The sequence below is a fragment of the Hylobates moloch genome, unplaced genomic scaffold, assembly GCF_009828535.3.
Source record: "Hylobates moloch isolate HMO894 unplaced genomic scaffold, HMol_V3 SCAFFOLD_5, whole genome shotgun sequence".
Lineage (NCBI taxonomy): Eukaryota > Metazoa > Chordata > Mammalia > Primates > Hylobatidae > Hylobates > Hylobates moloch.
In genome coordinates this window covers 13,819,747-13,841,893 of record NW_026652280.1, presented here as the reverse complement: position 1 = coordinate 13,841,893, position 22,147 = coordinate 13,819,747, and the positions used below count along the sequence as shown (strand labels likewise).

Sequence of the window (22,147 nt, the reverse complement as noted above, 5' to 3'; positions counted from 1 at the left end):
TTCTTTCTTTTCTCTCTCGTTTTCTTATTCTTTCTTAGCCTTGAAATCATTTTAAGTTTCTTTCCTTGCCTCTTCCTGTCATGATAGCTCTTGACTGTTTATTTTCCCTTTGACATTATCCTAAGCTTACTGATCATTGCTTCACCTCTAATTTATTTTTATGTCCCCCACACCTAGCTCATAGCCTGCTTCTAGCTTCTTCATTTTTAAATACATCTTTTTAAAAAATTGCTGTTTAAAACTCAAAACTATATATTTTTATTATTCTAGCTAGTCTTAAAAGAATCTACCTTACACTCAGGGAATAAGACAGAATAATACCAGAAATTGAAAGGAAGCAGTGAAATAATTATGGTAGAATGATGATATTATATACTTAGAAATTATAAAATAATTTATTATAATTTTGTCAAATTAATGAGAACTTTCATTAATGAGAGCTACAAAACAAGTTAAAAATCAATACTTTCACTCTATGTACTTCATGAGAACATTGGTGTGAGTTTCTGGGCTTAATCTAACCATGGAAGAGCAACCTGTGAGGACCTATGTAAGGAATATCCATCACTCTCATTCACATCCCTAAAACCTTCCATCTTAAAAGAACGTGATCTGCTGGTCCAACAAAGGTAGTCTTTGCCCCAAATTCAAGTGTCTTTCCATCATGAGGCCAACAGTATCTCTATACTCAATTTCAGAAGAAAATATTTGCTTACCATTTTGTAACTAGAGTTTATTTGGAGTTGTTTTCCCAGAATCAAGGAAGTCTTGTTCTTAAGATTTCCTCAGTCTGAACTAACAGTTTACTCTTTGTGGCCCTAACAAGACAGGATTTTGATTTTCAATTCTACTTACCAAGATTTCAATAAACATGGAGGCTACATTATACCCTAGATAAGCCTTTTCCAGGGACCTTTCACAGCAAGGGGAATCTGCAAAACAATATATGAGTCCGCTAATTTCAGTATTCTTTCTGTACCGGAAAGTAGCGGCATTGTCTGTGAAATTTAGAATGGATTTTTGAATCCGAGTTGGAAGACTAAAACCCAGAAATTCTGAAAAAAAAAAAAAAAAAAGATAAATTTGGCCTCCTTACAACCCCAGAGTATTTTAAATTTTTTACTGAGATAAACAATGGAATGCTATGGACAGTCCACCAAAACGAACAGTTTTTTGGTTGGTCTCCCAGTCCCTTCTCCACATAAGAAAACATTTACGACCAGACATTGCTCAGATGTTGACAAGGTTTTTGTTAAAGTCATAAATGTATTTGTTCTGGTGGTTTGAATGTCTAAATATTACTTCACATTTGGACAATAAAGTTTCAATGTCCATCTGGATAGAGTAATTTCTATTGTAATTAGATTATTTTCTACCTGCGGACCATGCTTGATAATCATCTGAATTTATTTTCTCTCTACTCTATACTATAATAAAACTTTAGTCCATATCCTTTTCATAAATAATGTACTATTATATGTATAATGAGATGTATTTCAGTTTGTGAAAAATTATCATTGTATTTTGCAACATTTGAATGTGCTATACTTGGCATATAATACTTTTAGAATCAGGAAGAGAAAAGCAGAGAAACAATCCTTTTTAAAATATATATTTGAAAAAGAATAAATAGAGAAAATGAAAAAATGCTGTTGGTTATTCTATTATTGTTCCAATATCTTATACAGAAAAATGTTTATTAATATGACAAAATGTGCAGAATCCACAAGGCTAAAGATTGCTGTAAATAATGACATAGAGTTTTTATGATTGAATCGCTCTTGTACTTTAAGAATAAACTTGATTATATAGTTTAAATATAAAAATGATGATGAAATTTTCATCTTAAACAGTTAAAGCAATGCAAATGCTATTCCTTGACCATTTATGAATGCTTCTGTGATAACCTTTATAACCAGTTAAATATGACTTCAAAATTTACAAAGAGTAAACATAAAGATTATCACATTTGAGTGAATATAGTTTTTGTTTCACCTAGAATTCTTTCTTTTTACATTTGCTATCATAACTTAAAATTAGGTACTTTAGTTTTTTTCTTTAATATATGGAAGTCTTTCCTCTAATGTACCTCAGTTTTCTATATAAGTCTTCAGTTGTGATTAAATATGGAAATTTTTTTTCTATAAAATGCATTACTGTGGAGTTACTATAGAGTAAAAAATGAGCATTTTCAAAATTAATTTTCTATGAAAGATAACTATGCATCCGGTATCTGACATGTGATTTATTTGGTGGTCCACATTGTCACACTATTAAGACATTTAGGCTTTTAAAGTCTAATTTTGCTGGGCTAGATTCAAAATATGCTCATATCCATACCCTATGAAAGGCTGAATGAAGTCAAAATAATAGAGCATTACGTTGAGGTGTTAATAATGCTATCTACCTGCCATTCACTGCGCTAAGTTAGATAGCACAGTGGCCTTCCAACCTTCAACTCAAGCTGCACAGATGTGGACTATCTGGGGTTTACTATCTTGTACTGAAATGTGTCTTTTGCCTATTACTTGCAATATTGAGGGCCAATTTCTACAATCAAATATGTATTTTATTTAGTTTTTCTTAAATGTTGCTGATATGTGGTGAGAGAGAATCAAACCAAGGTTAATTCCAATTTATTTTTCTTCCTTTCATTAATTTTTTTCTTTCAAACCTTTTATTCAATTAATCGTGCTGCTCAGGATGCATACTTCTTAAAATTGAGCAAAGACATTGCTCTCATTTGACTATGAAAAGGCATAAATTTTGGATTATTTTAGTTTTAAAGGCTGAGATAGCTTGGTGAGCTTCTGAACTTCAGATTATATTTTCCACTTAATTCAATCATTGTTACTATGTATATAACTATATACTAACATGCTTTAATCATTATGTGTATGTGTTTGTGTATATAGGCTTATTATCTGCTTATTAAGGTTTAAATTTACCTGTGCTTGAGTAGTCAAGAGTAGAGATGAACAGAGAGTTCTTTAAAAAGATAAGAAATTAACATTCTTTGAAGAAAATGATACTAATTTACATGTCGACGCGTTTGACCTGATCAGAAGGCACTGACTTTGTTCACTTAGGATTATTTCAGCTTTTGTTGATTTTGTTCACTTAAGAGTATTTCAGCTTTTGTTTGATTTTTTAAAATTTTGATAGCTATTATAGCAGTATTCTCAGAATATGTGTATATCAAAGATGTTTTCCAGTGAGTCCATTATGGAATTTATTTTGCTGAGTACAAGTCACAGATCATGTAAAATTGTCCTTCCTTTCCCCCCTGCCCTCCCACGGCATGTTGATTCCTAGGTCAATTTCAGTGGGTAGGATTCCAAGAAAGAGATATTTAAGAAATAGATAGGAGAGAATTTAATAATTGTATAAGGAAGGTTAAAAGGAGAATTTAAAGATAAAGCCAGTGTTTCTAGTTTGTGTAACTAGCTGAATACTTGCGTTGTTCTCTGAGAATACAGTGGAGATTTGTAGGATGGCTTGGAACAAGTGATGTTTGATGCACTGTAATAGCAAGGTAAATATGTCTAAGAAGTCATGAATATAGGCCTGTAGTTCAAGGAAAAGCTCTATAGTACATTCTTAGGTCTAGGAGTTATATGTACACGCATGGCAATCAAAATTAAAGAGACCATTGATAACATCCATGGAGGGCATAGTGAAATGATGAAAATTTCTTGGTGAAACTGAAAAATTTAAGTTAGCATGGCAAAGAAAGACTCAGAGAAGGCAAACTGTTTTATTCTTCCAGAATTAAGGTATTTTAAGAGGGGTTAAAAATAACTTATCAAAAAGACTAACAAACAAAATTTTATATTTAGATGAATAGAAGAAATTGCATATATTATCAATAGAAGAGAGAACTGATGGATCCTGACATCCATGATACATAGTAATGATGGAACATAACAGATAAAGCAAAGATTAGAATATTCAAGGAACTGGGGCTCTTGCTGAGTTCAAAGAAATTCCCTTGTCGAGATCTGACTTCTTCCCTGCTGTTTAATTTGGCCATTTCAAGTTTATTTTGGTTCATTTTATCTGGATATGCTGCCATCACCTGACAAAAACTGGTCACCAACTCTAATTCTCTTTCTGTCTGTGGTTGTATCAACTACCTTATTGCTTAATAAATCATCCGCAAACCTGGTGCTTTAATGTCCTTAGCTCATGATTTTGTGGGTCAGTAATTTGGCCTGGGCTCAGTAGGATATTTTTATGCTGGTCTCAAGTGGGTTTACACATACATCAGCTATTGGTCAGCAAGGTGGCTCTGCCTCTATGGAGGTGGCTGTCTGTCTGCCCGGAAGACAAGGAGCCTGGACCTCTGCCTCCCATCATCCCATGGGCTACCTGGGCTGGTTCCAAGGATGGTAAGAACAGAGGTTGTATGGTCTTTTGAGGCTGTTTGACAGACTTGGCACATCATCATTTCTGCCACATCGTATTGACCCAAGCAAGGCACAGGACAACCTAGATTCAGGTAGTGAAGGGAAAAAAACATCCCTGAGAAGAAACAAGCAATAAAGTATTGTGGACACAGGAAAAGTAGAAAAAATATGTTGAGTTCCAGCGCTGCTCCAGAGATACTAACTAACCTTCAGGTTACACTTCATGAAATGGCAAAGGAAATACTGAATCTCACGTCTGCCCACTTCCCTCGTCATCCTTTCTCCTCTATTAGCCTATCTCATAAAGTCATTTTATTGATCAAGATCAGTTAAGATTTGCCACTGTTTGATGAAGGGTTCCAGGAAAACATATGCTAAGTTGTCTTCAGGTCATAATGTGGATTCTGCTTCCCAGACAATGTATGAAACCCTCTAGAAGTCATTGGGTACGGCTATAGTGCATGCTGGAAAATGTTGACCTCAGCATAGTAAGGGAATTGGCCTGAGCTGTAAACCAGGTTTTAGATGCTGGGCAGAAATGCAGTCTTTTCCAAAGCTTGTTTTCTACTTTATGCTTATAAAATCAAAACAGACTACCTAAGTTCAGAGTAGGAGGCTGTGGTAGACACAATAATGCCTCCTCCTCAAAAAGATATTCACAGAATATGTGAATGTTTTACCTTATGTGGTAAAGTGAATTTTGGAAACGTGATTAAGTTACGAAGCTTAATGGGAACATTATCCTGGATCACATAATTGGGTGCAGTATAATCACAAGGCTCCTTAAAGAGGAAAGAAGGATGAGTCAGTGTTATAAAAAAGAGATACAGTAACGGAACCCAAGCTTGGAGTGATGCACTCTGAAGATGGAGGAGGGGCTATGAGCCAAGAATACATGCAGCTTTTGGACACTGGAACAATTCTTCCCCGAAGCCTCCAGAAAGAATGAAGCTCTGCCAACACCTTGATTTTAGACTTCTGAACTCCCAAACTATAAAGCAATAAATTTGTTTTTTAAGCCACTAAGATTTTGGTAATTTGTTACTGTAGCAGTATGAAATTAATTAATGCAGAAGTCAAAACGGAACGTTTCTATGGGGGCGAAAGCTGATCCAGACAGGAGAACAGAAGAGAGAAAAGAAGACACTCGTTAACTAAGTACGAATAAGAATCTGGATAGGCAGAGCCTATTTTAAACTGTGCTAAGTTTAAAATAATACATGATGGCTGTGGTTACTTTGATGATAATATTCCTCAATATTAACTTGTGTTACTAGATGATGAAAATAATATCTCTTGATATTTATATCATTATTGTATTCCTGATCATATCTTTGTATAATTTATGGTTTTAGGCTGCAATCATTTCTGCGATTATTCATTGTATTTTGTTTCAACCTACCTTTGGAGCACAGACACTTTCTATCTACTGGTAATAGTCCATTTGCAAACTGCAAATGTTTGTTCATGTACTGTCCTCATATCTGTGTTCAAGTATAATTAAAATAATAATAATAATAATGACTGTCATAAAAGTATAAAATGGACATGGAGACAACCAGTAATCTCTTTTGCTTATTCTAAATTTGCTTACACTTATTTTACTGTTTTTCAGGTAATTTGTTTGGCCTTAGATATTTTTTCTTTGTAAATCAGTAAATCTCTATTTTATTCAAAAATAATTATATCTATTGTAGATTTATAAGATTAATAAAGTTAGGATCCTTTTATGGGAATCTCAAGTCTAGTACAGTTAGAAAGATGAGAAAGTATCAGTCCTGCTGCAGAGAATACACAGAGCTGGCAAGACCTCCAGACCTCTTCTCCCCCATAACCCATAGACCTTTATGAATGCATCAACAGCGTGCATCTAGGTAGAACATAGTATTTATTGTTTATATATTATCTTTCTCTCACCTTCTTCTCTAGAAAATATAATTTCTTGCTAAAATTCATGAGTCCCAAAAATTTCAAAGTAGAGCCCTCATCTACCTACTAAGATCACTTGCTGCTGTGAAAGCAAAAATTGCACAGGACAGTTAAACAGGCAAGGAAGATTTTATTCAAGGCTGTTGCAGTAGGAGAGAGAAACCAGACTCAGTCCAAACTCAACTTGGCTAAAGCAAAGGGCTGCAGAGTGTTTATGAGCTAGGATGGAGGGTGGGGATCATACGCCAGTTGTGTTTGGTGATTGGCTTTGACCAACAGGAAAGTAAATGTTCTTGTACCATCATGACAGGGGCTAGTTTTACAACCTGGAAAAAGGCTCCTGCTGAAGTTAAGCTCTTATCCTTCTACAGAAACTGGTAGGTATTGATTCTGTCTTCTTTGATGATAAAATTTCATAGAGATGGCTTTGGGGCCCTTGAGGAAGACATTCCTTAGTAATAAAAGTATCAAGAGGATTTTTAAAAGATTTACATATTAAAGGGGCAGAAAAAAGATTTACAATGATGAATTTTCTAAAGAGAGGTCAGGGGTCTAAAATTAGAAACCTGTCTAAATTTACTCAAGCTAAAAGAAACATAAGGCCTTCTTGGTCATAACCCAGGGAAATAAGAAAATAGAAACCACAGAATGCAGTTGTTCATAATAAAGAGGATGTATTTTGCTTTGGAAAGATCTTGGGGAATCATTATATTTAAATGTACAGAATTATTCCTGCTTTTAAACCTCATCCAAAGTTGTAGATCAGGTTTAAGCTTCTGGGTAGTATGTTTATTTAGAGATTTAGAGTAATTTTTTTTTTTTTTTTTTTTTTTTGAGAAGGAGTCTTGCTCTGTCGCCCAGACTGGAGTGCAGTGGCACAATCTCGGCTCACTGCAACCTCTGCCTGCCGGGTTCAAGCAATTCTCCTGCCTCAGCCTCCCCAGTAGCTGGGATTACAGGCACGTGCCACCATGGCAGGCTAACTTTTGTATTTTTAGTAGAGACGGGATTTCACCATATTGACCAGGCTGGTCTTGAACTCTTGACCTCATGATCTGCCCGCCTTGGCCTCTCAAAGTGCTGGAATTACAGACGTGAGCCACCGTGCCCAACCTAACATAAAATTATTGTAAGGGAAAAGTTATAAATGAGGGTTATTTTCCCATAGGTATGGTCTCATTTAAGCCCATTTACTTAGGAAAAAAGATTTACATTTATTTGTTCAAGAAGTAGGGAAAAGCTACAGATATTGAAAGCTACAAAATGTACTTTCATCTGAAAAACAGCTAGAATCTCCAGAGAAAGAAATACTCTTAATGAAGACAGTCATAGAACTTTTGAACAAAATCAAAATTAAACGTAAGACATTAAGTATATAGACACGCACATATACACATACAGCATCCAGCCCTGATAGTGTCATGCTACCATTAAAGAGAACAGAATGGAAATTTTAGAAGGATTTAACTTGGATCAATTCCTGAAACATTAACAACATTGTTGGCTAAAGTGCGAGATATGTAAAGAGGTCATTGAACTTAACGAGTATATATTTGGCTATAAACCAGAAGCAAAGCTATATTAATGAAGAAAAATGAAGTGCAATGATTTTATTAAATGAATTCAATAATTAACTTGCTTTAATATTGAAAAGGCTACAAATGGCAAGGGAAACTTTGAGACTCCACTATTTGTGATAGTCATATTTTTTTAATCCAACAATAGAATTTGCCAAAGACAACAACCTAGGTGCCAAAGCGGAACAAAGATGAGAAACACGTACTCTTTACTTTCCATTTGCTTATAATCTAGCAGGAAATAATGCTTCTAATAACAGTATAATAGTAATACAGCAAATATTTATACAGTGATTATTTTGTGTCAGTCACTGTTCTAGGTGCTATTTATTTCTCAATAATTTACAAAAACCTCATGAGGTTGTTGAGGTCGGCAAGGGCTTATACATGATAACATCATACAGTGTGATGGATATAGATGACCATGAGTTCATGCAGTATCTGTGCTCTTTAAACATGTGCTTTTTGGACTTTTACTAGAACTCTTTGCTATTTAGTTTTCACATGTATTAATAATATTGTCTTAGTCTGTTTAGGCTACTATAACAGAAATATATGCTGGATGTTTAAACAGAAAATATTTATTTCTCACAGCTGTGGAGGCTGAGAAGTCCAAAGTCAAGATTTGGTGTCTGACGAGGGCCCTCTTTCTGGTTCATACACAGCCATATCCTGTGTCCTCTCATGGCAGAAGGGGTGAGGGAGCTCTCTGAGGTCTCATTTATAAGGGCACTGATACCATTCATGAGGGATCCACACCCAAAAGCTAATTAAATCCCACAAGTCCCACCTCCTAACAGCATCACCTTGGAGGTTAGGATTTGAACGTATGAATTTTGGTGGTAGTTGGGGGGTGGACACAAATATAAAATGCAAAAGAAACACTAATCTTACATTTTTTAAAATGCATGTTAAAGATGTGTGTACAACTCTTTGTAGTTAGCTCTTAATGTAAAAAAGTTTTATTACATAGGTAAGGGGATTGTGGAAATGCTTATTAAGAAGGTGATAGTCTCTAGAAGATTTCTCTGAGAAGAATGACGAAGTTATATGAGAAATAAATATGATTTTTGAATCATCTGAGAAAGAAGGAGCAGCAGGTGATATATACTAGAAGAGAAAAAGTGTGCTGGATGCTGATCACTGAAGGCCATGAATGTTAGCCTTACCATACTGGGCTCCTTAGGCCAGAGATTGGCAAACAACTGCCTGTCTGTTTTAGCCCAGCCCATGAGGTAAAGATGGTTTTATATTTTTAAATGATTGGAAAAACTCAAAACAAGAAAAATGTGTTATGATACATGAAAGCCATGTAGAATTTAAAATCTGAGTTTCCTATCAAAAAAATTATTATTTGGCAACAATCATATTTATTCATTTTCATGTGGCAGAGAATGTATGCCCTGCCAAGTCTAATAGTCACTAATATTTATACTTCACAAAAAAGTTTGCAGAACCTTGCCTTACACAGAATTCTTTTTATTCAATCCTACTTTAATTATCCTTGATAACAATAAATTTAAAGACTATTTTTGTACTTTGGAAACTAATACACCAAAAAAGCTGCTTCTCTCTTTTAGTTTCTCTAACACAGAGGTCACTTGATGTATGAAAAAGTATCTACCAGTCTGTATGTCCCCCATTGGATTCCAGACTTGAAGTGGTGAAGCCACAGAATCATTCTGGGAACCCTAGAGACACTAAAAGAGAGATGCAGCTTTTTTTTTTTTTTTAGCCCGGGTTAAATTTCCAATTATATAAGTATCCACTTATATGTATGATATGTTTGACTGTGTCCCCACCCAAATCTCATCTTGAATTGTAGCTCCCATGATTTCCATGTGTTGTGGGAAGGAACCAGTGGGAGATAATTGAATCATGGAAGTGGTTTCCCCCCATACTGCTCTTGTGATAGTGAATATGTCTCATGAGATCTGATGGTTTTATAAGGGGGAGTTTCACTGCACAAGCTCATCTCTTGTCTGCCACCACGTGAGATGTGCCTTTCACCTTCTGTCATGGTTGTGAGACCTCCCCAGCCACCTGGAACTGTGAGTCCATTAAACCTTTCTTTTTTAAATTGCCCAATCTTGGGTATGCCTTTATCAGCAGCGAGAAAACAAACTAATACAGTGTACTTCCAAACATCGAGATAATTTATTTAGAAATTACTTTTATTTTTTTCTATTTCCTTCTTTGGTGTCTTTTCTTAATTGTTATTTTTCAAGTATAATCTTAATAATTAATTCTAATAGTTATGGACTATATTGCTTATCTAGAAATCAACAATGAGAAATCATATAAAAACTAAATTTTACTGTAAAAATTTATTTTTTTATTCAAATGCTTAACAGTCTTATCACATATTTGAAAACTAGATCCTGGCATATTCTGATGTACTCTGAAAATAATTTTGTGAAGCAATTCCTTTTGTCTGTAATCTTGATTCATAGACTTTCATATGAATTCTTTTATTGCTTTATTTTCATAATAGCTTTTAGGCAACCAATCATCATACATAATAATGTGTTTCTTCATGACTTTTTAGCAGCCAGATGTCTATACCTCATGTTGCTCCTTTTTAGATACATTTAAAAAAACAAATTGCTATAAAAAATTGCATTCATTTCTGCAGTAAATTTTAAATTATTCTTTCATAAGGGAGACAAACTTTTACTTGAATACAGAAATACTTGGTATGCCTTTTGCTAATGTGAAAACCTGAATAAATAACTTAAAGGTTGTGGTTTTGCATTGATTTGAAAGGAGCTGACAAATGGGATTTCTAAGTGTATTCTTTTACATATAGACACATCATATTTGAAAATAAGGTTTCTCTTATAGTTACTAATTTTTATAAAGAATATAAGAACAAACTGAGATTATCATCTAAACTACGAGTATGTTTTGGTTTCTCAGTAGATGCTTTTAGGTAAATGAGAATGCTTCTAAGTGTCCCCAATATAAAGGCTGGAATTTATAGATAGGCCCAGGAAAATTTTAATGAACAGATCAGGTTTCTTAAGAGAAGATTTGCATCAGAATCACTTGATGAGCCTTCCAAAAATATATCTGCCTGTGCCTCGTCCTGCACCTGCTGAATCAAAATCCCTTGGAAGGGGCCACACATGTTTTAGAAGGGTCTCTGGTAGGTTCTGATTCTCACCTTTTTTTTGACCACCATTGGACAAGACTGACTCTTAGATAATAAACAAACAAAAAAAGCCAGCCTCATAAAAATATTACTAAGTTTGTTAATACAATGTTGTCATGGCAGTATTTTCTATGTGCCCCAACATTTTTATGTAAAACCTCAGATAAAAATTAAAACTTTTTTGTCCTTCAGCAATTCTATAAAGTGTTTTTGTGCTCAAGAAAAACAATATACTTGACTGTATTTCTTCCCTTATCTCTCATTTTGACCAGCAAGATTCTTTGGGTCTGATATATAGTTCAGTTTTCAGCCTCTTGTACACTGAATAACTGCGTTCTAATTTTTGTTGTTGTTGTTGTGTTAATTCAAGGAAAGGAGGCTCAAGAATTTATTGAGACTCCTCTATGTATCAAAAGCATTTTAGGTACTGGGAACAATAGTGATGAACAAAATGGTCAGGGCTTCAAATCTAGTGGCTAAGATAGATGTTAAATAAGCATTTTAGTAAGTACTGTCTGGTCTAGATATTGTAAGCCTATTTCGTATATTGATTTATATATATAGGTGTATATTTTCCTTTTTCTTACTCGGAGATAAGCTGTGGGATCTCTTTAATATTTGTGTGCAAACATATATATTTATACATATGTAATGTGTATACATATATTTATATATATAATGTGTATATGTGTGTATATATGTGTTATATTTTATGTAGCAAAGTGAATATGCACTGTACACAGTATGGGATATATCATATACAGTATAGTATGTGTATATATATCCTATTTTATACTTATAAAACTATATTGTTTTATTTATTTTGGTTATTACATCCTTTGTGGGATAAGTTGGAATAAATGCATGCCTGCATACATACACACACATATGCCCAAACATATAGTGAATGAATTTGAATTACAGTTCTCAGTATTACATATTAGCTCACATTTCATAATGCTTTATTTTTGTATACTGACAACTAAGTAAAGTATGTATTATATTTTGCAGTGTTCCTGTAAAGTTTTTTTTTCACTATTTTTAATTCTTTTTGTTTTACATCATTAAATGTAAAAAGAATTTGGGGACAGTTTTGCAGTGGTAAGACTGAAATGGAGAGTCATAAAAACCTGTTACTTTCTATATCCATTGAAGAAAAAGAAGCATGTTATTGTCACAACCAACGTCTATATGTTGTGTATATGATTTTTATTTTCAAAGATGGTGCTGTGCTACTGCAACTAGTTTAATTGTCCTTACAACCTTTTTCAGCTCTAATGCAGTTTGAGTTGGTCACTAATTTTTAGGAAAATTGTAGCATGTAAATCCTCTTGGAAAATTAGATACAGTGTAAAGATTCTGAGATATAACTGTTAACCTTCTAAAATGGAGATCTAGTATATTTTGATGGAGGAATAGTGAAGGCAGACATGTTGGGTGCTTCATGGAGAAGAACTGGCCATGTTTGCAGACTGAACGACCTCAGGATGGCACACTTGCCCCTGCAGCCACACTTTGAGTGCCCTGAAAACTCAGAATCCTAATGTAGTCCCCAAAATTACTGACCTTTTAAATGAGAAATTCAATAGAAAGTAATGTTTTTCTTAATTTTTAAAGTGCACCCTGGGTAGTACAGTTAAATTACATGGTTGAAGAATATTACATTGACAGTCCCTGTTGGAAAAAAAATAAATTTGACCAGTTTTTCTTTCAAATCATATTCCAAAGACTGGCATCTGTCTGTTTATGCAGCGTATAGCAGCAGAGTGGATGAAGTTGATTGAAAAGCACTGACCATTGTTTGTGAGCCAGGAAAGCAACAAGAATTCTGATTGGCATTGTTATTTATTATTTTTGAATGCTGATGGTGCATTTACATGACAGAGTCCTTCCTATGCTTATTGACATTCATAAATGAAAAGGCTCTGCTTTGCTGACTGTTTAACTGGTAATTTAATTTTCCTAACGACTTTCTTCACAGGAGCTGGATTTTGAAGCCAAAACAAGTTACACGCTACGGATAGAAGCTGCAAATAAAGATGCCGACCCTCGCTTTCTAAGCTTGGGTCCATTCAGCGACACGACAACCGTGAAGATAATTGTGGAAGATGTGGATGAGCCCCCTGTGTTCTCTTCACCCTTGTACCCTATGGAGGTGTCGGAAGCCACCCAGGTTGGGAATATCATTGGCACTGTAGCAGCTCATGACCCAGATTCTTCCAATAGCCCTGTGAGGTAAAAACTCATTGTTTTCCTTTTCTATGGTTTTACAAACAATGCATTCTTATTCACAACTCTTGTTTTACGCTATGATGTTTCTTTGTTCATAACAAATAAAAACCATATATATATGTATATATACCATGTATATATACATATATATATGTATATATACCATGTATATATACATATATATGTATATACCATGTATATATACATAATATATATATATGTATCTCGAGTTATAACAGCAGAGGTAAAACAGCATTAGAAACATACATTTTCCTAACTCAAAAATATCATCTGATTATCAAGGCCATTATCATTGAGCCATATTTTTAGGCCTCCATTATTATCCACGAGCCATAGCTGATGTTTCTATTCAACCAATTATCCTGAATCTCTTTTAAAGCAAAACATGTTCAAAAATGAAGCGATGCATGTTTTAGTTGTAGGATACATGCATATGTTAGAAAAAATAATTGTATCAACAATTCAAATTAGGGACTAATTTGTAAACCAGTCATTTTATTGATATTGGTCTACTTGAACAGTATGTATTTGTTCAGTTTAATATTTCCACTTAATTTAAAAAAAACTATCTACATGTAAAGACTATTAAAAATATCCTTTCAGTAGTCTTGTATCTAGGCTAGATACTGTTATAGCCAAATAATATCTTTAAGATTGACACAATGGTGATATGCAAGCATTTCAAAATATTTCAACATTACATTTTGTTGGCTCTTAAATTGTCATGAAAATTACTTAATATGTGTTGATTTTAAAAAGCCCATAATGTTGTTTCTTTTTAAAGTAATAAAGTGATTATGTACATTTACACACACACACATATTTTAAAGTAGTATATATACATATATGTATATGTGTATACATATATGTGTATATATATACATATATGTATACGTGTATACATATATGTGTATATATATATATACACACACATATGTATATAGAACCTAGTAAAGGACTGGTATAGATTAACAGTTCATTAAAAAGTGAAATCATACGTATTATGTGCTTATCTAGGCAGCAAATTCAGAACGTATTGATGATTATACTGTTTTTAATGTGGTGATAATAGACCATTTCCGAGAATATAATCTGTGCACAAGAATATTTATGAATCACAAATATAGCAGATAGAATAAGCCTTCCCCTCTTCTCTGTAATTGCCCTGCCTTCATGGTCAAGAAAACTTCCTGACTGCAGTTCAGCCCCACATACCAAGTTATATTAATTTGGGCAAACATGAGTTTGAGTTTTGTTATAGCATTCCATCTCTTAGTGAAACCTTAAATCTCTTGCCCTCATGAACAATCAACCACAGTACAGTTACTGGCATAGATTAGCTACTTAGGACAATTTGATTTTTGCTTGAATTATCTAATTTAATGGAAAGAAAGAGAGACATGCTTTCATAAAGTTGGAGATATGGAGAATGACTGAAAGACATTGATATATATCATAATTTACTACTAAAATGAATGATGGAGCCAGGTGGGGTGACAAATGCCTGTAATTCTAGCAACTTGGGAGGCTGAAACAGGAGGATCACTTGAGACCAGGAGTTCTAGACTGCAGTGAGCTACAATTGCTCTTGTAAATAACCACTGCACTCCAGCCTGGGCAACATAGTGAGACTCCTGTCTCTAAAATAAATAAGTGAATAAGAAAAATGAAAGGATTTAAGAATATTTTCATTGATTGCATTGATATTTTTATCCTTTTCAAATTCTTCTATTTCCCACTCCCTTGTTGTCATTCTGTTGAAGACTTTCATAGAAAGTATTTCACTTTTTATAATATTTTCATTGAAAAATGTCCATATTATTATATAATAATTTGAGGAAGAAGAAGGAAGAGTGGGCCCAAATGGGAGGTGACTTGAGAAAGAGCAAGTAGTGACCGGAGAGAGATGAAGTGAGCTCCAGTTCTGTTCTCTGAAGCACAGAGGTCAAAGGCTGAACTTCTGATTTTGGAAGTAAAAATCTCTGTGGTCTTTATCAGTGAAAGAATACCTACCCAGCACCATATTTTTTACCCCACTTTCATTTCCTTAAAAGTAATGGTGGTGACCTGAAAGTTCAGGTTACTATTAGCTTACATCGTTATCTCACAAATAGAGAAATAGATAGACTTTGTCCCCAGTGAATTAAAATTTTATTTTGTATATATGAATACTTCTTTTGCATTTGTAGAATTAATTTCTTGAGTCATGTTTAATACTACATACTTGTAAGTTTTTACGCGATTTTCATAATGTCAGCACAATTATTTATACCTTTTTTTTCTGCATTTGTCTCTCACATACGTCTCTTCCTCTATCCATTTATATAATATCCCTTAAGAGGCCAGTCTCCTTATTTTATAATTTGTTGCATATGCATTACTCTCATGCATTCTCTGGAAGACTGGTTCCCTTCCCAACACTGCTGTTTGTGGAATGGCCTAGGAGATGTCACCTTGTCTCCTGTGTTTTTGTAGTAGCCAGCAAAAAGGAAAAGTAACTGATGCTTTATCCCAAGCTTTTCTGATGATTGAATAAGAGTGAGCAAGTAAATGAAGCTTTTAAACTGTGAATCATGACTTGAATATTACCATGTATTATCATTATTATTGCTATTATTATAGGTTATTGGGTTTCCATGCCATTTTAATTCTGAGATTAATGAAGTCAGTAAAAGAGACATAGCATTTTATATGCAACCATATTGGCAATCTATATTGCAGGTTGTCTTGTACTCACGCATATTCCAATAGATATATTATATGACTTTTTGATGAATATAAACATGTATTTGCATTAGGCACTCCAATAACTATCAAAATGTAAATCTTGTCTCATATGTTTAACATAATAAAACATATGTTAATGGATGAATAAATAGCACAGTCTTCTGAGGTACTAGGAAAAGTGAATCTCCAGATTGAGATGGGACATGAGGAGTCTTAACAGTTGTGAGCTTTGTGCTTTACACCTTTAGCAATATTGTAGTTCTTGGAGGAATGGAAAAGCATTATATGTTTTGTTGTAATTGTTTAAAATGAGACCAGTAGGGTTTGACTTGTAAAACAGTGTGGCCAATGGAATGATTAGTTTTGAATTTATTGACATTCTCTGTTGAATAATACTGAAATCCAGCATATGTCATTTATGTTTGTAGTATTTTCTGGTATATGAGGCAATAAATTAGAATTCTAGAAAAATATGCATTTAGTTGCCCCCAGCAAGGCAAAGTTGATATTGTCTTCCTACATGATCCCTGCCTTGCACAGCATTTAAAATTTCTACCTACTTTACTGAAGTACCAACCAAAGCCTATGCATAACTCTTCTCTATGAATCTGCTTTTTCCTTAGAGAAAGACTGGGGCACCTACATGACTATTGGAACCTGGTCATTCTCAACGTTTACAAGTGTAGTCATCATACATGGAAAGATTAAAGAAAACCAAAGCCCAGCAACTGGCCAGAACATAGCATGACTGTGAATGTTAGGTCTTTTTTATACTTTACCCAACATCCAGATAGGTTATCTAGACCACCATTTCATGTACACTGTACCGTCCTTTTGTGGCAAGGGGTGGTATGTGGAAATAAAACCATACATAAACTAAAATTGCAGTCAAAGCCAAGGGTGGAAGTTACTTGATACTTGAGATTACTTAGAGGAAAAAAAAAATTTTTTTTTTTTTTTAAAGAAAATTGGGTAATTGAGGGCAAGCACGTTTCTGGCTTGTTATTTGATAAGTAGCTGTTTATCTCATCATGTAAATTTTGGCCCTAAGTACTCAATATCGGGCTTTATCTGTTGAACTTGGAAGGACAGATTGTGGTCTGCTGATTCTGGTCACGTTTCTGAATGATAGAAACTTCACTTCTGTGTTTCTCATCCAAGATGGTAAAAGCTGTGAGAACAGCCTAGAGTCTAGAGGATTTGACTCATTTCTCATGTCAGCATTGGCAGACTGATCAATGACTGAACAGGCATTCCTTAAAAGCCTGTGTTATGCAAGCACTGGGGAAAATGCTAATGAGAAAACAAAGATAAAACATTTCCTCTGACCTCAAGGAACTTACAATCTGGATGAACTAATAAGATCTCATAAAAGTTAAACAATATGAGGGAAAATATGCCAGCACTGTAATATGGCAAATTGTAAGATAAATAATCAGCACTCCAAGTTCACTGGCTGTGAGATTTCATTTGAAGGAGTGGTAGTGTAAGTAGGGCTTCAAGGGATGGCAAGATTTGGAAAAGCCAAGAAAACATCATGCAAAGTACATTTATGTTTTATTTGGTTATATCCTAAAAGCCTAGCACTAAATTATGAAATCGGCAAATTCATTTCTGTAAGCATCACAGCAAGCCCAAAGTTCCTATGCTAAAAATGGCCAATGAAATAGAACATGATATTATTACAAATAAGATCAGATATGAAGACAGGAAAACAAAAAGTAATAGGCATCATTTTAAGAATTTCTAATAATCTAAATATAGAAATATGTTTATATTTATGTTAAAGGATACTTGGATAATATTTACCTGTGGGCTTTTTCAGCATTCCTATTACTGAATATCCTCACATAAAAAGTGATAATATTATGTTGGAAATTACTTTATGTGATGGATTAGTGTGAACGTATTTGGGGTGTTTGAATAATTCAATGTGTATTTTTAAGTAGCTTGTATTCATTCATATATGTGCACATATGAAATCTAAATTTTTTGTGAATATCTATTTTATTCTAAGAAAATTAGCAAGCCAGTAACATAACATACAGAAAAGTAATACCAGCAGTAAAACTGATTAACTTAAAAAATAGCGGGTATTAAATCTGTGAGAAGACTATAATCTGTACTCTATTTCAAAATGCTGCTCATTTTAGCATAACTACCACTAAAAATGAAAAAAAGAAAGTATGTGTTCATGTATGGTGAAAACATAGTGTTTTTTCGTTAGAGTAGTGTACTTACCATCCAGAGATAATTTTTGTAGGTTAAATTTTGTAGGAAATGCCTAATTTATTTTAGCCTTTCCTCCCCTCCCCTCCCCTCCGCTCCTCTCCCCTCCCCTCCCCTCCCCTCTCCTTTCCTCCCCTCCCCTCCCGTTCCCTCCCCTCCCCTCTCCTCCCCTCCCCTCCCCTCCCGTTCCCTCCCCTCCCCTCTCCTCCTTTCTTTTCTTTTGCCTGGCTGGAGTGCAGTGGTGCAATCTCGGTTCACTGCAATTTCCGCCTCCCAAGTTCAAGCAATTCTTCTGCCCCTGCCTCCCAAGTAGCTGGCATTACAGGCATCCGCCACCATGCCTGACTAATTTTTGTATTTTTGGTAGAGACGGGGTCTCAGCATGTTGGCCAGACTTGCCTTGAACTCCTGACCTCAGGTGATCCACCCGCCTCAACCTCCCAAAGTGCTGGGATGACAGGTATGAGCCACCACCCCTGGCCCATTTTTTCATGTTTTATTCTATTGCTCTAGAATTACAAAGCTCTGCTGTCAGCAAAGACTTTCTTAGTTACCTTTTTGGAAGACTCCAGGTAAAATAAATTCACTGAAAATTACATTTGTTCTGATTTGTTTCTTACAGTATTTTTCATATCTAATATACTTATTGAGGGCCAGGCATGGCTCACGTCTGTAATCCCAGCATTTTGGGAGACCAAGGTGAGTGGGTCATTTGAGACCAGGAGTTTAAGACCAGCCTGGCCCATGTGGTGAAGCTCCGTCCTTACAAAAAATACAAAAATTAGCCAGGTGTGGTGGTGTGTGCCTGTAATCCCAGCTACTCGGGAGGCTGATGCAGAAGAATCTCTTGAACCCAGGAGGCGGAGGGTGCAGTGAGCCGAGATGATGCCACTGCACTCCAGCCTCAGTGACAGAGTGATACCCTGCCACACACACACACACACACACACACACACACACACACACACACACATATGTATATTAAAAATATAATTTATTAAATTAAATACTTGTTGAAAAGTCACATTAATAAAGGAATACAAAAATTCAATGTTCTTGGTGTAAATGGTAGAGAATTATTCATGGGGTTAAAAAGTTATGGAATATTACTTTTTATCATGTACTGTCCTCTTAACATTCTTTAACTGTAATCAACAGAAATTGGCCACGGTTAATTAAAAAAAGAAAGAAGTTTTATTGAAATAATTGGGTACAGCTCAAAGAATCAAAGGAAAAAAATTGAATGGTCAGTCTTCAGAAAAGGAGAGGAGTAGGGTTCCTCTGTGAATACTTGTAGCAAGGGTAGCAGGCTCTTCAGAATGTGGCAACTGTGATGAATCAGCTGCAACTCTTTTCTTGCAGCTCTCTGTTTAAGATTCACATTCACATTTCCTGCAGAGTTGTTTGTTTTGTTTGTTTGTGTTTGTTTTTGTTTTTTTTGTGTGTGCATATCTTGATATATGTGGCCGTCTCTTCTCCAAAACGTTCTGGACATCTTGAGTGCCATGAAGATTGCATATGAGATTTGAAAAAGTTTAAAACCATAAAGGAAAACTGTGTTGACATAATCAGAAGAGAGGTGAGGGTACAAGCAAGGTGTCTGCTATCATTAAGTTCAGAAATCAACAGTTCATTTTTATTCTCTTTTTATTTATTTGTTTATTTTTTTGAGGTAGGTCCTCACTCTATTGCTCAGGCTGGAATGCAATGGCACAATCATGGCTCACTGCAACTTCTGCCTTCTGGGCTCAGGTGATCCACCCATTTCAGCCTCCCCAGCAGCTAGGACAACAGGCACATACCACCATGCCCAGCTAGTTTTTTGTAGAGACGGGGTCTTGCCATGTTGCCTAGGCTGGTCTCTAACTCCTGAACTCAACAAATCCACTCACCTCGGCCTCCCAAAATGCTGGGATTATAGGCATGAGCCACAGTGCCCGGCCTCAATAGTTTATTTTGAAGTTTACTTATCATTAAATTCCTAAGAGGCAAGCATTATTATTCCTATGTTAGAAGTAAATATGTCCCTGGCCACACAGTTAGAAAATATGGTTCCAGGATTTTAGTGAGGTCTATATCAAACCTGCATGATCCTTACAGCAATCCACATATACACACACAAATGCACACACACATACCAACAAACTTTATAGTAGAATAAATTTTCAGTTCAAATTATTCATCTATTTCAATTGATTAAACTTTCTGATGCTTTTTTATTACATTATCTTTTGCCACTTTGGGAGTACTGATGATATATTTGTGTTAATCTAGCTCACTCACCTGCACTTTCTGTTTGTGAACACTGATATGCAAATTAATAGCTGGTGATAAGAATGCTACCTGTGAATATAGAGAAGAACATTTTAATTGATCTCTTTAGCTCATCAAATAGCTGCCATGATAATCACCAGTATTCATTAAGGAATTCATTTTGTAACAGATGTTCAGAACACTGAAGACACACAGATGTATGAGATATGGTCTTTTGCAGAAACCCTCTTGCTATGTAGCTGTAGAAGAGATCTTACATGAAAACTCATTTTACAAAATTCAGTGTTAGATCTGAAATGAGAATTCATCTTGTAAAACTTTCTCATTGAACAAATGAAGAAACGGAAAAGCACAGATGAAAAGCCCCAATTAGAACAGTAGGTTAGTGATGGGGTCAGGGCCAGAAATACCGTCCTTTAATCCTCAGTCTATGGTTCCTGGTGGTGTAGCACAAGGAGCATTTGGTAAGATCCACGGATCACACACCCTGCAGATTTTCTTAAAAAAGCAGGACTTCTGATGTAATTGGAAAGGCATGCTGCTTTAATGCTACTAGTTTGTCTTCAAGGAATAGCAGGACTAAAATAATTGGAAAGGAGGAAAAACAGGAATACAGAATGACTAACATGAGAAAAGGCACAGAATTGGAGATGCGTGTGGTATATTTGTTCACCAATTAATACATCAGTTTGACTGGTTATGAGTTTAGATAGAAAAGCAGAGGGGTGAAAAAAAAACAAATAGAAGCTGAATTATAGAGATGTAGGTGGCTGAAACTACAATTAATTTATATGCAACATAGTATGCTGGAAAACTGGCTCAAATAGTCATGATTCTAAATCTTGGATCCAACCCCCTAATTGTGAAATTTTAGAGTCCAGTATTGAAATAACCTCAATAATAATACATGCTTGCGTTAGTTAGAAATTGTGCTTGGCTAGTAGCAGCAAAGCTTAACACTAATGACATACTAATGTGAAGTCTGGAGCTATGCTCTCAAGGACTGACATGTTGGCAGTATAATGCCATCAAGAGCCTTCACTTCATTTTTTAAGCACTTGTCGCCGCTTATTTACAGTACGGCTTCTGGATCTCTTCCATTGTGTTTATGCCCCAGGTGAGAGAAAGGGGAAGGGCAGAAATCAAATACCAGGTAAATTAACAGCTATCACTTATGCTTTAAGGAGTTTTTCAATTAGGCTGTAGGCTAAAAATGTATTTTGTACCTCATTTTCCAAAACTTAGATATAAAGACATCACATCTACAAGGGAGGCTAGCAAATATAGTTTTTCGGAGGGACATATGGCTGCATCTAATAAAAGCATGGTTCTCTTAAGAAGAAGTAAGAGAAATATAATTATTAGGCATGCAAATGGAAGTTTCTGCCGCATGTGATCTTACATATTTGTTTGAGAATTCAGGAAAAAAGTAAACTATATTTTAAATATTATATCCTGCAAAGAGAAAAGTTCAGAAGGTAGGGTAATTTGGGGAAAAGGTTGATGAATTTGCTCGTAGATATATTGAGATTGAATTAATGATGGTAAAGGCATCTATAAAGCAATGTTCAAAAATTTCAGGAAGTAGTTTTAGG

At 34.9% G+C, this 22,147-nt stretch overlaps 1 protein-coding gene across 3 annotated transcripts in view; it reads left to right on the top strand.

The window, feature by feature from the left end:
• The window catches only part of CDH7 (cadherin 7), a 128,458-nt gene that overhangs the window by 76,879 nt on the left and 29,432 nt on the right, over window positions 1–22,147 (top strand). For all 3 annotated transcript variants that reach the window (XM_032152087.2, XM_032152088.2, XM_058438275.1), the window contains exon 7: window positions 13,051–13,304. In XM_032152087.2, coding sequence (XP_032007978.1) covers window positions 13,051–13,304 — 254 coding nt within the window. The remainder of the gene's footprint in view (window positions 1–13,050; window positions 13,305–22,147) is intronic.